The sequence below is a fragment of the Carcharhinus amblyrhynchos genome, chromosome 4 (genome assembly GCF_965287045.1).
Source record: "Carcharhinus amblyrhynchos chromosome 4, sCarAmb.v2.hapA, whole genome shotgun sequence".
NCBI lineage: Eukaryota > Metazoa > Chordata > Chondrichthyes > Carcharhiniformes > Carcharhinidae > Carcharhinus > Carcharhinus amblyrhynchos.
In genome coordinates this window covers 102,236,971-102,250,062 of record NC_137327.1, presented here as the reverse complement: position 1 = coordinate 102,250,062, position 13,092 = coordinate 102,236,971, and the positions used below count along the sequence as shown (strand labels likewise).

The 13,092-nt window shown below is 41.7% G+C and overlaps 1 protein-coding gene across 2 annotated transcripts in view; it reads right to left on the bottom strand.

Moving 5' to 3' along the window:
- Positions 1–13,092, bottom strand: part of LOC145342687 (ADP-ribosylation factor-like protein 13B) — a 46,200-nt gene that overhangs the window by 20,837 nt on the left and 12,271 nt on the right. For both annotated transcript variants that reach the window (XM_080188244.1, XM_080188245.1), the window contains exons 5-6: positions 11,259–11,364; positions 6,681–6,883 (exon numbers count right to left, since the gene is read on the bottom strand). In XM_080188244.1, coding sequence (XP_080044370.1) covers positions 6,681–6,883; positions 11,259–11,364 — 309 coding nt within the window. The remainder of the gene's footprint in view (positions 1–6,680; positions 6,884–11,258; positions 11,365–13,092) is intronic.

Sequence of the window (13,092 nt, the reverse complement as noted above, 5' to 3'; positions counted from 1 at the left end):
CCGGTCCTGGGGACTTGTCCACAATCAGCCCCTCCAGTCTGTTGAGCACCACCTCTCTAGTAACAGTAATGTCATTAAGACCCTCCAGTCCTACCACCTTTCCATCGCTAACACCCGGCAAATTATTCACGTCCTCCTCCGTGAAGACAGAAACAAAAAAGTTATTCAAGACCTTAGCCATATCCCCATCCCCTACCACTAGCTCCCCTTTCTCATCCTCTAAAGGACCAACGTTCACCCTAGCCAGCCTCTTCCTTTTTATATATTTATAAAAACTCTTGCTATCCTTTTTTATATTAAGTGCTAGCTCAGCTTCATAGCTTTTCCTACCCTCCTTTATCAACTTCTTTGTCAATCTTTGTTGACATTTAAACCTTTCCCAATCCTCTTCTCGCCCACTGCTCTTAGCTACTCTAAATTCCTCCGCTTTTAATTTAACACTTTCCTTCACCTCTTTCGTTATCCATGGCTTATTACCTCTCCTCCTACTGTCCTTTTTGACCATCGGAATAAATTTCTGCTGAGCACCAAGAAAGATCTCCTTAAAGATCCTCCACTGCTCCTCAGCAGACCTACCTTCCAACGCGCTCCCCCAGTCCACATTCGCCAATTCTTCTCTCATCCTACCATACTCCCCTCTATTCAAACAAAGGACGCGTGTCCGGGAACCCACTTTCTCCTCCTCCATCTGCAACAGAAACTCCACCATGCAATGATCACTCTCTCCAAGAGGATCCTTCACCGCAAGGTCCCTAATTCTACCCGCCTCATTACATAGCACCATAATTTTCTTACTATACATGTTAACTATATTCTTAAATAAACTTTGCTTGATAAAAGCTCCCTACTTGGTCATTTGAATCATCTCATGCTTATCCTATCCAAATTCAAGATGTAAAACTTATGATTCAGGCAGGCTTCTTTGGAGTTTCTAAACTGAAACGTAATAATAGTCAAACTACTTTTATGACTGGTCATTCATATAGCATTAGGCAAAAACTTGTCATCCACTTGTTGGGCATTTAGGCAATCTTTTATCCATTTTCCTAACTGTCAATTGGTGACACAGAGACCTGTTAGTAGAGCTGACCATTAGACGGAGCTGTATAGCGGCTCTGCCCAGGAGAAGTACTGATTGGAATAATTAACAGCTTGTTCACTTTTGCCAGCCTACTATCAATGGTGATGTCATCAGTTTCCTGGGATTTACTTTTGGAAATTCCTTCTATTAATCCTTCGCTGTGCTACTTCTTACCCCGTCTTCAAAACCTTCTCAAAATATATTTCTTTCACTATTGTTACAAGCACAGTTGTGACCGGTAACAAAACAAAAGAATCAAACAAACATTGTCTAAGGTAAACACCAATATCCCAAAATCCAGATCAGCATTTAAGAAACATGAATTACAGGCAAATTGGGGTTGATTATAAACTATAAGTTACATATTAAATGGCAGATATAACTAAATCAAAGGCAAATCTTACAAACCACCTCAGTATTCCACCCAACCTTTGTCATCAATTTCAGTCTCAAAATTCTTCAAATCTCTATCTTGTTCATCTAGAATTTCAGCTCTAGAAAATCGAGAATTTCAGCTCCTCTGCCCTGAATTAGCCTGATGCCCATCTTACAGCAGCACACAACCAACCCTACTTCACCAAAAATGGCACACCCTGCCAAACCTCCTTAACTCTGCTTGCAGCGGCCTGGGTGGTGCAGATAGGAACGTAAGAACAGAAATGGGCCATTTTACCCATTGAGCCTGCTGCATCATTCAGTTAGATCATTGCTGATCACCTATCCTAATGCCATTTTCTGTTCTATCCCCATATCCCCTGATGTCTTTAGTCTCCAGACATATGTAAATTTCTGTTTTGAACATGCTTATTGTTTGAGTTCCCACAGCTCTTTGGCCTAGAGAATTCCAAAGATTCAGCACATTCCAAGTAAAGAAATTCCCCTTCATTTTAGTCTTAAATAGCCTACCCCTTAACCTGCGATAATGTTCCCTGTTTTTTGACTCAGCCATCAGAGGAATCATCTTATCCATGTCCACCCTGTCACACCTTTAAAAATATTGTAAGTTTCTATGGGTCATCCTTCATTCTTCAAAACCCTTGGGAATACTGACACAATCTCCCCAATCTCTCCTCATAACACAACTTCACCATCCCAATGGTGAATCTCCATAGCACTGTTTCTATGGGAAGTATATCTTTCTTTCAATAAGGAAAGCAAAACTGTATACAACATTCCAAGGTTCAATTCAACTGAAGCAAGGCATCTTTATTCCTGTACTCAAATCTTCTTGGGCTGATGACCAACAAACAAATTGCTTTTCTAATTGTTTACTGCACCTGCATGCAATCTTTTTAATGACTCATGAAGGAGGACATCTAGGTCTCTTTTAACACCTGCACTTCCCAACCTCTCACCATTTAAGAAATATTCTGTCTTCCTGTTTTTTTCTACCAAAGTGAATAACTTCACACCTATTCATATCATATTTCATCTGCCTTGTTCATTTACCTAGCCTTCCAGGTCCCTCTTGAAGGCGTGTTGCATCCTCCTCACAAGTTATGTCCCCACTTAGTTTTCCGCCATCAGCAAATTTAGAGATATTACACTTTGTCCCCCACATCCAAGTGATTTCTGTGGATTGTGGGCAACTGTGGTTTGAGTACTGATCTTTGCAGGACTCCACTAATGACAGCCTGCCATCCTAAGAGTGGCCCATTTATTCCTACTCTCTGCTTTCTGTTTATTAACCAATTCTCAATCCATATCAGTATATTTCCCAAGCACTCTAATTTTATTTACTAACCTCCAATGCAGAATTCTGTCAAAAGCCTTCTGAAGATCCAAATACACCATACACACTGGTTCTTCTTTATCCATGCTACAAGTTATACCCTCAAAAATCCAAAAAAATTGCCAAATGTGCTTCTCCTTTCATAAATCCATGTTGATTCTGCCCAATTTTACCTTTCATTTCTAAATGTTTAGTCATCACATCCTTTATAATAGATTCTAACATTTTCCCTACAACTAACAAATCTGTAGTTCTCCATTCTCCCTCTTCTTCACTTCTTAAATAGTGGGGGTACATACACTAACTTATAGTCTGCAGGAACTTTGAAATATACACGTATGCATTCATTATCTACATGTATTTAGATAGAATGCCTTTAATTCTGCTTTTTTAAACTTTATTCTCTATTCTGTCCTGTTTGATTTTTGCCAGTTCTTTAAGTTTCTATTTATGCTTCCAACTTTTCCATTTCCTTTTACCAGTTTTGCTTCCCTCAAATCTGAGCTCCCTTTCAGGTTCACATCTCAATGTCAATCTAGTTTAAACCCTCCCCAACAGCACTAGCAAATCTTCCTAGAGTATGTTAGTTCCGGTCCTGCTAAAATGTAATCTGTCCCTCTTGTACAGGTCCTACCTGCCTCCAAACTGATCCCTATGCCTCAAAAAAGTGATGCATATCTTCCTACACCTGTTCTCCAGCCACGTGTTCAATTGTTCAATTCTATTTGTATAAACCTCAGCATGTTGAACTGCAAGGATTCCTGAGGTTACTTCTTCAGAGGCCCTGCTTGTCAATCTCCTTCCTAGCTCCCTGAAATCTGCTTTCAGAACCTCATTCCCACTCCTTCCTAAGTCATTGGTACTGACATGGATCACTGGCTGTTCACCTCTCCTAAAAGAATTTCCAGCAATTCCACAACATCCTTGACCCCAGAACCAGGGAGGCAGCATAGCATCCTGGAGTCACATCTATGGCCACAGAAATGCCAGTTCCTCCAGCTAATGAATCTCCGGCTCTTCCCCTGGTCTTCCCAGCTTGTACGGGTGAGTCACACTGGCGCCATGAACTTGGCTCTGACTGCACTCATTGCAGAACCAAGGTCCTCTCTGATATCCACACGGAAACCTGATCAGTGAGTGGGGCCTCACTGGCTTGTGCACTATCAGTCTGGTTTTCTTGCACTGTTTAGAGGTCACCCATGCCTTTCTGCCTCCATATCCTAACTGTGGCATGACTACCTTTCTGAACATGCCATCCATGTAACTCTCAGCTGTGTGGATGTGCCACAGTAGCTCCAGCTGCTGCTAAAGTTCTGAAACCCAGATCTCAAGTTTCTGCAGCTAGTGATATTTCCTGCACACATAGTCATCCAATAGCGTTCATGGCTTCCCACATACAGTAGGGCATGCACGCCACGTGATCAAGCAGCCCTGCTACGTCTTAAATTAACTTAATTTATGTTAATTTTATTTTCCTTTGGCTTACTTGTTACTTGGCCTCAACTTAATAAACCTTACAACCTTACTAGTACTGATAAATATGATTAAACTTAACATAGGTTATGAATTGAAACAAACATTATTTAAAACACCTCCTTCCCCTGTAGAGAATTTCCATGAGAACCTAATTCGCTACTCCACTCAGTCTCTGTCTCATTCAGGTGTAGCTTCCTCGCCTCTTATTGACAACTGATCCATGAATATTATCTTCAAGTAACATAAACAGCTGCAGCAACTGTATATTTGCCTATTCTCAGCATCTGGATCTAGCCATTGTTATTGTCAGACTGTCTCTATTGCACCTCTAGAATCATCCTCTGACCCTGGACAATTCTACATCCTTTCATAGGGTTTCAACTAGTTTCAGTCTCCCCAGTAGTTTTTGTTTCCAACCTCAGTTTCAGTCTTAGTCTCCTAAGGAACTGAATGGTCCAGTTTTGTTTCTTAGTTTCTCTTTTCAATTTGGGCCTGTGTCAAAAAATACAAACTTTGAAACCGCGGGTCCCATTGCACCATGTTCTCAGTCACCATCCCTGACATTTCTATTATTGCTTGCTATCCATTTCTCTTCTATGAAACTTGCTGTGGTCTTAATCAACTGCATTAAAGCTGCTATGTAACTGCATGCTGTTGTGTGTGGGGAATGAGTTGCACAAAGTCAGAAGAGTATACAACCTCCATGGCTTTCTCTCAAATTTATATTGTACCTTTGATAACCTCAGGGTGTACAAAGTGCTGTGCAGCCAATGAAGTACTTTTAAAATGTAGTCACTGTTCTAAAACAGGAATTACAAGACCCAATTTGTGCACTGTAAGCTCCCATAATTTGATGTGAAATAAATGGACAGATAATACGGCCTTTTTTGAAGGCCTTGGTAGACAGATTATAAGATGACCATGACACCAGAGAACTCCCCTGCTCTCTTTTGAATGCTGTCATAAGAACATAAGAAATAGGAGCAGGAGTAGGCCATCTAGCCCTTCGAGCCTGCCCCGCCATTCAATAAGATCATGGCTGATCTGTCGTGGCTCAGTTCCACATTCCCGCCCTCTCACCATAACCCTTAATCCCCTCTCTTATCAAAAACCCATCAACCCGCGTCTTAAAAATATTTAGCAAGGCAGCCTCCACCACCTCAACGGGCAGAGAATTCCAGAGATTCACCACCCTTTGAGTGAAGAAGTTCCTCCTCAACTCCGTTCTAAACCGCCCCCCCTTTATCTTGAGGCTGTGCCCCCTAGTCCTACTGTCCTTTCTGAGCGGGAAGAGTCTCTCCACCTCTATCCTATCCATCCCATTCATCATCTTATACGTCTCAATGAGATCTCCCCTCATTCTTCTAAACTCTAACGAGTACAAGCCTAGTTTATTCAGCCTCTCCTCATAGTTCAACCCCCTCAACTCCGGTATCAGCCTAGTAAACCTCCTCTGCACTCCCTCCAAGGCCAAAATATCCTTGCGTAAGTACGGCGACCAAAACTGCACACAGTACTCCAGCTGTGGCCTCACCAATGCCCTATACAGCCGCAGCAAGACCTCCCTACTTTTATATTCAATCCCCCTCGCTATGAAGGCCAGCATCCCATTCGCCTTCCTGACCACCTGCTGCACCTGCAAGCTAGGTTTTTGCGACTCATGCACAAGGACCCCGAGATCCCTCTGCACCGTCGCCTGCTGCAGTTTTTCGCCACGTAAGAAATAGTCCTTCCTACCATTATTCCTACCAAAGTGGACCACCTCGCACTTGCCAACATTAAATTCCATTTGCCATTTCCTGGCCCATTCGCCCAGCCTATCTAGACCCTTCTGCAAATTCTCCACACCCTCTGCGCAACTTGCTGTTCCCCCAATCTTGGTGTCATCAGCAAATTTCGACACCATACACTCGGTTCCCTCCTCCAGATCATCTATATAAATGGTAAATAGCTGAGGCCCCAGCACCTACCCCTGGGGCGCTCCACTAGTCACCAACCGCCAATCCGAATAGCACCCATTAACCCCCACTCTCTGCTTCCTATTTGACAACTAATCCTCTATCCACGCTAACACCCTACCCCCAACTCCATGCCCCCTTACCTTCTGCAATAACCTCTTGTGAGGTACCTTGTCAAACGCCTTCTGAAAATCAAGAAAGACCACATCCACCAGCTCTCCTCTATCCACCGCCCTTGGAATGATTTATACCCATCAATTGAACATCTCGCTCAGGAGGACTGCACCGCACAGTGCAGCATTCCCTTAGTATTATTTTGCATTGTTAATCTGGATGATATGATCCAGTGTCTGGAGTGGGGATTGAACCAAGAAGTTTCTGATTTGAAAGTGAGAGAACTACCACTGGGCCGCAGCTGAACAAATACTTTTACCTTTCTCCATGGATCCTGCGTTTTGGCGGTGCTCCCTCCGATTGTTCTTGTTCTTTGGTCTTTGGTGCCATACCATCATGAAGTAGTCGTGTACACAGATTGGTGTAGTCCTTGGCGATGGCACGCAGCAGCCACCTCAACCCCTTCAGAATAGTCTTGTCTAGTTTCTTTTCGGCGTAGTCCAAAGTAGCTGAACATGGTTCCTTAAAAAAAATTTGAAGTTATTGCAAACTCATATTATTAGTGTTTGGCACAATATTTTGATATTAGGTGACAGCTAGCCCAACAAAAACTAAGGGTAGAAATGTCAATTACTAGGAGGCATATGTTTAAGGTAAAAGGGGGAAAGTTTAAAGGAGACGTGAAATGCAAGTTTTTTACACTGAGGGTGGTAAGTGCCTGAAGTGCGCTGCCAGAGATACAATAGCAACATTTAGGAGGCATCTTCATAGATGCATAAACAGAGAGATACGGACTGTGTAGAGGCAAAAGGTCTTTAGTTTAAAAAGGCGTCATGTGTCAGTGCAGGCTTGGTGGCCCCTATTGTTCATTGTTCTAAGCTGTTGAATATTTAACTTTACACATCCATAACCTTAATTGAAAGAAGTTCCCCATGTGTTAAGCTATACTTATTGCCTGGAAAAATGTTTTTCTCTTCTTTATCCTCCTAATCTATTTTAAATTTTGTCTTACAATTTTTTAGCCCTGTGCATCATCCATTGCTACAGGGAATAGCTTTCACCTTGGACTCTGTCAAAGTCTCACTGAAACAAACTATCTGTAGCCTTTGGGGGCATCTATTGTCAGGTCTCTCAGAAGCCACAACAGATGAAAAACACATGAAACGTCCCTGTTCAAAGCCTTGTGCCTTCAAGCATAGATGCCATCAGATCATCTTGTATATTTGAATCTTGGCTGAGGTCTTTGCAACAATACCAAATTCACTCCCTCTGGTACATGGCTGAAATAAGAAGATTGTGAACCAAGTCCACTTCTACAGAGCAGCTAGATAAACAAAGGTTACAAGGAAAGAAAGTAAGAAACTTATGAATTGTCCTAGAAGTCATATTGTTAATAAATCACATCAGTGCAGAAATGGCTATGTACACTGTAAATAATTCATTTCATGGTATTCACAGGGAATTTATTTTCTACCTTGATGATTGGATTTATACAATATTAACTGTATCAAGATAGCTGGAGTGTCATTTTGAAATGCAAGATTTATTATATTGACATTGCAAGAGATTCTTTTTAAAGAACAACCCACAAAGTTCAAAGTAACCTTGAGGTTCTTTATTATTAGTGGTTTTGTTACATTTTGCATTTCCAGTTTTCTGTAGTGCAGCGGGAATAGAGAATAATGAGATATATTGGTTAACCTGATAAATGGACAACAATAACTGTTCTTGAACAAGTATTCTGTTCATACCACAAATAAGGAATAAGGACAATAAAAGGTGCGCCATAGCATCTTTCTGTTGTATCACAGCTTGGCTTGGCTCCTGCTCTGTCAAGACTGCAAGAAACTGCAGAAGGTCATAACTGTAGCCCAATCCATCACGCAAGCCAGCCTCCCAACCATTGACTATGTCTATACTTCCCGCTGCCTCAGCAAAGCAGCCAGCATAATTAAGGACTCCATGCACCCAAGACGTTCTCTCTTCCACCTTCGTCCGTTTGGAAAAAGATAGAAAAATCTGAGGTCACGCACCAACCGACTCAAGAACAACTTCTCCCCTGCTGCCAATGGACCTACCTTGCATCAAGTTGATCTTTCTTTACACCCTAGCTATGACTATAATACTACATTCTGCACTCTCACGTTTTCTTCTCTATGAGTGGTATGCTTTGTCTGTATAGCGCACAAGAAACAGTACTTTTCATTGTATGCTAATACATGTGACAATAATAAATCAAATCAAATCAAAATCAAAGGTGCAATTTTGTAATCTTACATGGAGCAAAATTGATGTAGACAATGTGAAGTGGTTCTCTGATGAGGTGCTATGAAACATTTTTGTGTGTGTGTAAAGATATAAAACAGGACTCTATGAGTTACTAATTAAAACAATCTAGCCTATATTATGTGATAACAGAACTGTAAAGCTGAACTCTCTGTATCCTCGATATTTGTTCACACCTGAAGCCACCTGGATTGGTGAGTTTAGGCCATTTGCATGCTCCTGATGTGATTGCACTAAAGGACGACGCTTTGTATGGTCTAGTGCCTGGAGACAGCGAAGGAAACAGCAGCAGCAATGACCACCAGAATCTACAGGAAAGCTTACAGCACCAATTTGTTGCTCAGTGCCACTGTGAGAAAAGTGGGACTTTCTTCTGGTCCTACATGTTTGCTGCTTATCTAAACCTTTAATCAGGGAGGGACAGAGCTGGGGTCCAAAGACCCATTTATTTAGTTGCCCCTCTGTATGAATAACCTTTGACAATAGAAAATGAGAATTAGGTAGGGTCAGTGGCAGACTTATTACATCTCAAAATATTCCAATCTCCCACAAACCCTTTCAGAGGAAGCCAGCACAATTCCAGAACATAATAAAAGAAAGATACTGCGGATGCTAAAATGAAAATAGAAAATGCTGGAAAACCTCAGCAGGTCTGTTAACATCTATGGAGAGTTAATGTTTTGACTCCATGTGAAGAGTCAAATGGACTTAAAACATTGGGCAGGATTTTCCAGCTGCACTTACCCCAAAACCGGAAATTCCTGCCTGAGGTCAACAGACCTTTGCATGGTCTGCCCCCACCCGCTCCGATTCCCATGGCGGGCAGGATGGGAAAATACCCCACCTCTTCGTTAACTCTGTTTCTCTCTCCACAGTTGCTGCCAGATCTGCTGGGTTTTTCCAGCATTTTCTGTTGCTACAACTCTATTGTTACCTGAATGAAACCTTATCCCTATTTCCATGTTTTGTGTCAGGAATAAGCCCGGATGTATTCACAAGAAAATTGCAGGTAGACAGTCCTGGATAAAAGTACTGTGTTAAATAATTCATCTTGTATTCTCTATGAATGGTATGGAGTTTAGCAAGGCCTTTGACAAGGTACCACCTGGTAGGTTGTTGCCTGAGTTAAATCTCACGTGATGCAGGGTGAGGTAACTAAAGGGATACAAAATTGACTTGTTGACAGAAGACAGAGGGTGGTTGTAGACAGTTGTTTTTCAACTGGAGACCTGTGACCAGTGGTGTGCCTCAGGGATCGGTGCTGGGTCCACTGTTATTTGTCATTTATATTAATAATTTGGATGAGAATATAGGAAGCATGGTTAGTAAGTTTGCAAATGACACCAAGGCTGGTGGCATGATGGACAGTGAGGAATTGCAACAGGATCTTGATCAATTGGGCCAATGAGCTGACGAATGGCAGATGGAGTTTAATTTAGGTAAATGTGAGGTGATGCATTTTGGTAGATTGAACCAAGGCAGGACTTACTCAGTGAATGGTAGGGCACTGGGGAGAGCTACAGAACAAATAGATCTAGGGATAGAGGTTCATCGTTCCTTGAAAGTGGAGTCACGGGTGGACAGAGTGGTGAAGAAGGCATTCAGCATGCTTAGTTTCATTGGTCAGAACATTGAATACTGGAGTTGGAATGTCTTGTTGGAGTTGTACAAGACATTGGTAAGGCCACACTTAGAATACTACATATAGTTCTGGTCACCCTGTTATAGAAAAGATATTATTAAGCTAAAAAGAGTGCAGAAAAGATTTACTAAGATCCTCTTGGGACTTGATGGTTTGAGTTATAAGTAGAGGTTGGATAGACTGGGACTTTTTTCCCTGGAGCTTAAGAGGTTTAGGGGTGATCTTATAAAGGTCTATAAAATAATGAGGGGCATAGATCAGCCAGATAATCTTTTCCCAAAGATAGGGGAATCTAAAAGTAGAGGGCATAGATTTAAGGTGAGAGGGGAGAGATACAAAAATGTACAGAGGGGCAGTTTTTTCATAGAGAGAGTGGTGTGTGTCTGGAACAAGCTGCCAGAGGTAGTAGTAGAAGTGGATACAATTTTGTCTTTTAAAAAGTATTTAGACAGTTACGTGAGTAAGGTGGCTGTAGAGGGATATGGGCCAAATGCGGGCAACTGGGACTAGCTAAAGGGTTTAAAAAAATGGTGGCATGAACAAATTGGGCTGAAGGACCTGTTTCCATGCTGTAAACCTGTATGACTCTATCACTGTACTCCATGATGACTGCAGACCTCTATATAACAGTATTTATTTATTACCGGACATAATGTAGCTGTAAATATAAATATGCTGAGAGTGAATATCAGGTTACAAGTCCTGCATCCTGCCCTAATTTCATATCTGATCAAGGGGAAAATCTGTATTCGGAATGTGTAAGGCCATACAAATGTCCCAGGGCAGGAAATGTATGTTCTCCTCTTCTCTGATGGGTGTAGTGCACCTCTGGTTGTGCCTGAGGTGTATCCAATGGGTGTTCCAAAGGAAAATATACTCTAACATTTTTGGAGAAGACATTAGTAGAAGGTACAAAGTATTAGGAAGGTGATTGGTATCTCAGTAATGCAGAAGCTCTATTCAACTTACAATGTGACAGACGGATTTATTTTCATTGGCCAGTTTCCCCAGGGATATCTGCTCAACAATATCAAACTCTGGTAATGCCTCCGCTTTATCTTGTTTGTTTGCTAGTCTAAATAAAAAGGGAAAGATGAGACACTCAGTATGAGAAAAACAAATGGATATTTGAAGATTTAAAGAAGGAAACAGAATATTTCAATGGATTGTCAGTATCTGTTGCACCTTATATAAAATAAACCTTATATAAAACCTCTGTACGTACTTACAAATTAAAGTCTGCTGAAACATTCTGACTCCTATTCCAGTGTCAATTTAAGTACGTGCATACAAGAAGATACATAAGTTGAAAACTCTCAGAATCAGAGGACAATTAGCAATGACACATGCTGTTTTTGACAATGGATGAATTGTCAGAACAATCACTAGTTCTAACTCCAACTGCTTAATAGTGATTGACTTTCCAATTAGATGACAAATTGTGATCCAAATTCCAGAGGTGATACATTGATTGCCATGGATTGTTGCAATTTACATGGAACGTCTTTGACATATTAATATGAACTAGGTTTCTGTGGTAGTGTGGCCTCTTTAATGAACCATCCTTTGCAGGTCACATGACCAGGCCAGGACCAATGGAGCGAGCATGCAAACCTGGGCCTATCAGAAGTGAGGGCATGCATCCCCAGGAGCAGAGGCTGAACTTATAGTCAGGGTGTTATTAGGTGTAGACCTGAATGATTGTGCTGTTAGACCCTTTGTTGTATTTAGTTCTTCTCAATCAATCAGTCCTTTAGTTTGTTACTTGACATGTTGAGTCACAAAGCATCCACTGCTTTGTATCTTCTATCATAGACTAAATACAGACTAAATCTCCTCATAATAATAAAGGCAAAATACTGTGAATGCTAGAACCTGAAACAAAACCAGAAAATGCCGGAAAATCTCAGCAGGTCTGACAGCACCTGTGATGGGAAAATAAAGCCAATGTTTCAAGCCTGAATGACTCTTTGTCAGAGCTGAAGAGAAGGAAAATACTATGGGGAATGTTGGGGTGGCTGTCATTGATAATACTGGCATAAATAAAATGACAAAGTGAATGTAAATAGTGTTGATAAAAGCTGAGGAAGGTGCTAAGAGCACCCATGAAGAGATTGGAATGTGTGAATGGCAGTACAAAGATGCAAGAGTGTCAAATGACAACCTGAGGAATGTGGCGCTTGGTCCTAGTAGGGTAGGGGGAGCGGGGGTGGGGGGAGGGTTGGGGGGACAGTGTGGGGGTGGGGTGGTGGGTGGAAAAAATATGGGAAATGAGATGGTAGAAGTGGAGAACTAAAAATAAGAATATGAAGTAATAAAACTGAATGAATAAGATGAAAAGAAGAAATTAAATAAATGGAAATGGGGAATGGTGGAGGGGAGAGTTCATGCTCTGAAGTTGTTGAACTCAATGTTCAGTCCAGAAGTCTGTAACAGCAGAAGATAAGGTGCTGTTCCTCCAGGTTGTCTGGGGAATCATTTGAACATTGCAAAAGGGCAAGGATGAATATGTGGATGGGAGAGCTGGATGTTGAAATGGCAAGAGACAGGAGAGTTTGGGTCCTGCTTGCAGATGGGCCGAAGGTGTTCAGCAAAGCGTTTGGCTCTCTAATCTAGAGTAGACAGCATTTGGAGCAGCAATTGCAGTAGACCAAATTGAAGGAGGGCCATGTGAAGCATTGCTTCATCTGAAAAGAGAGTGTATGGGCCCTGGGATGGGGAGCATGGAGGAGGTGAAAGTGCAGGTGTTACGCTTTCTATGATTGCATGGGAAGGTGCCGTGGACAAGGGATGAGATGTTGGA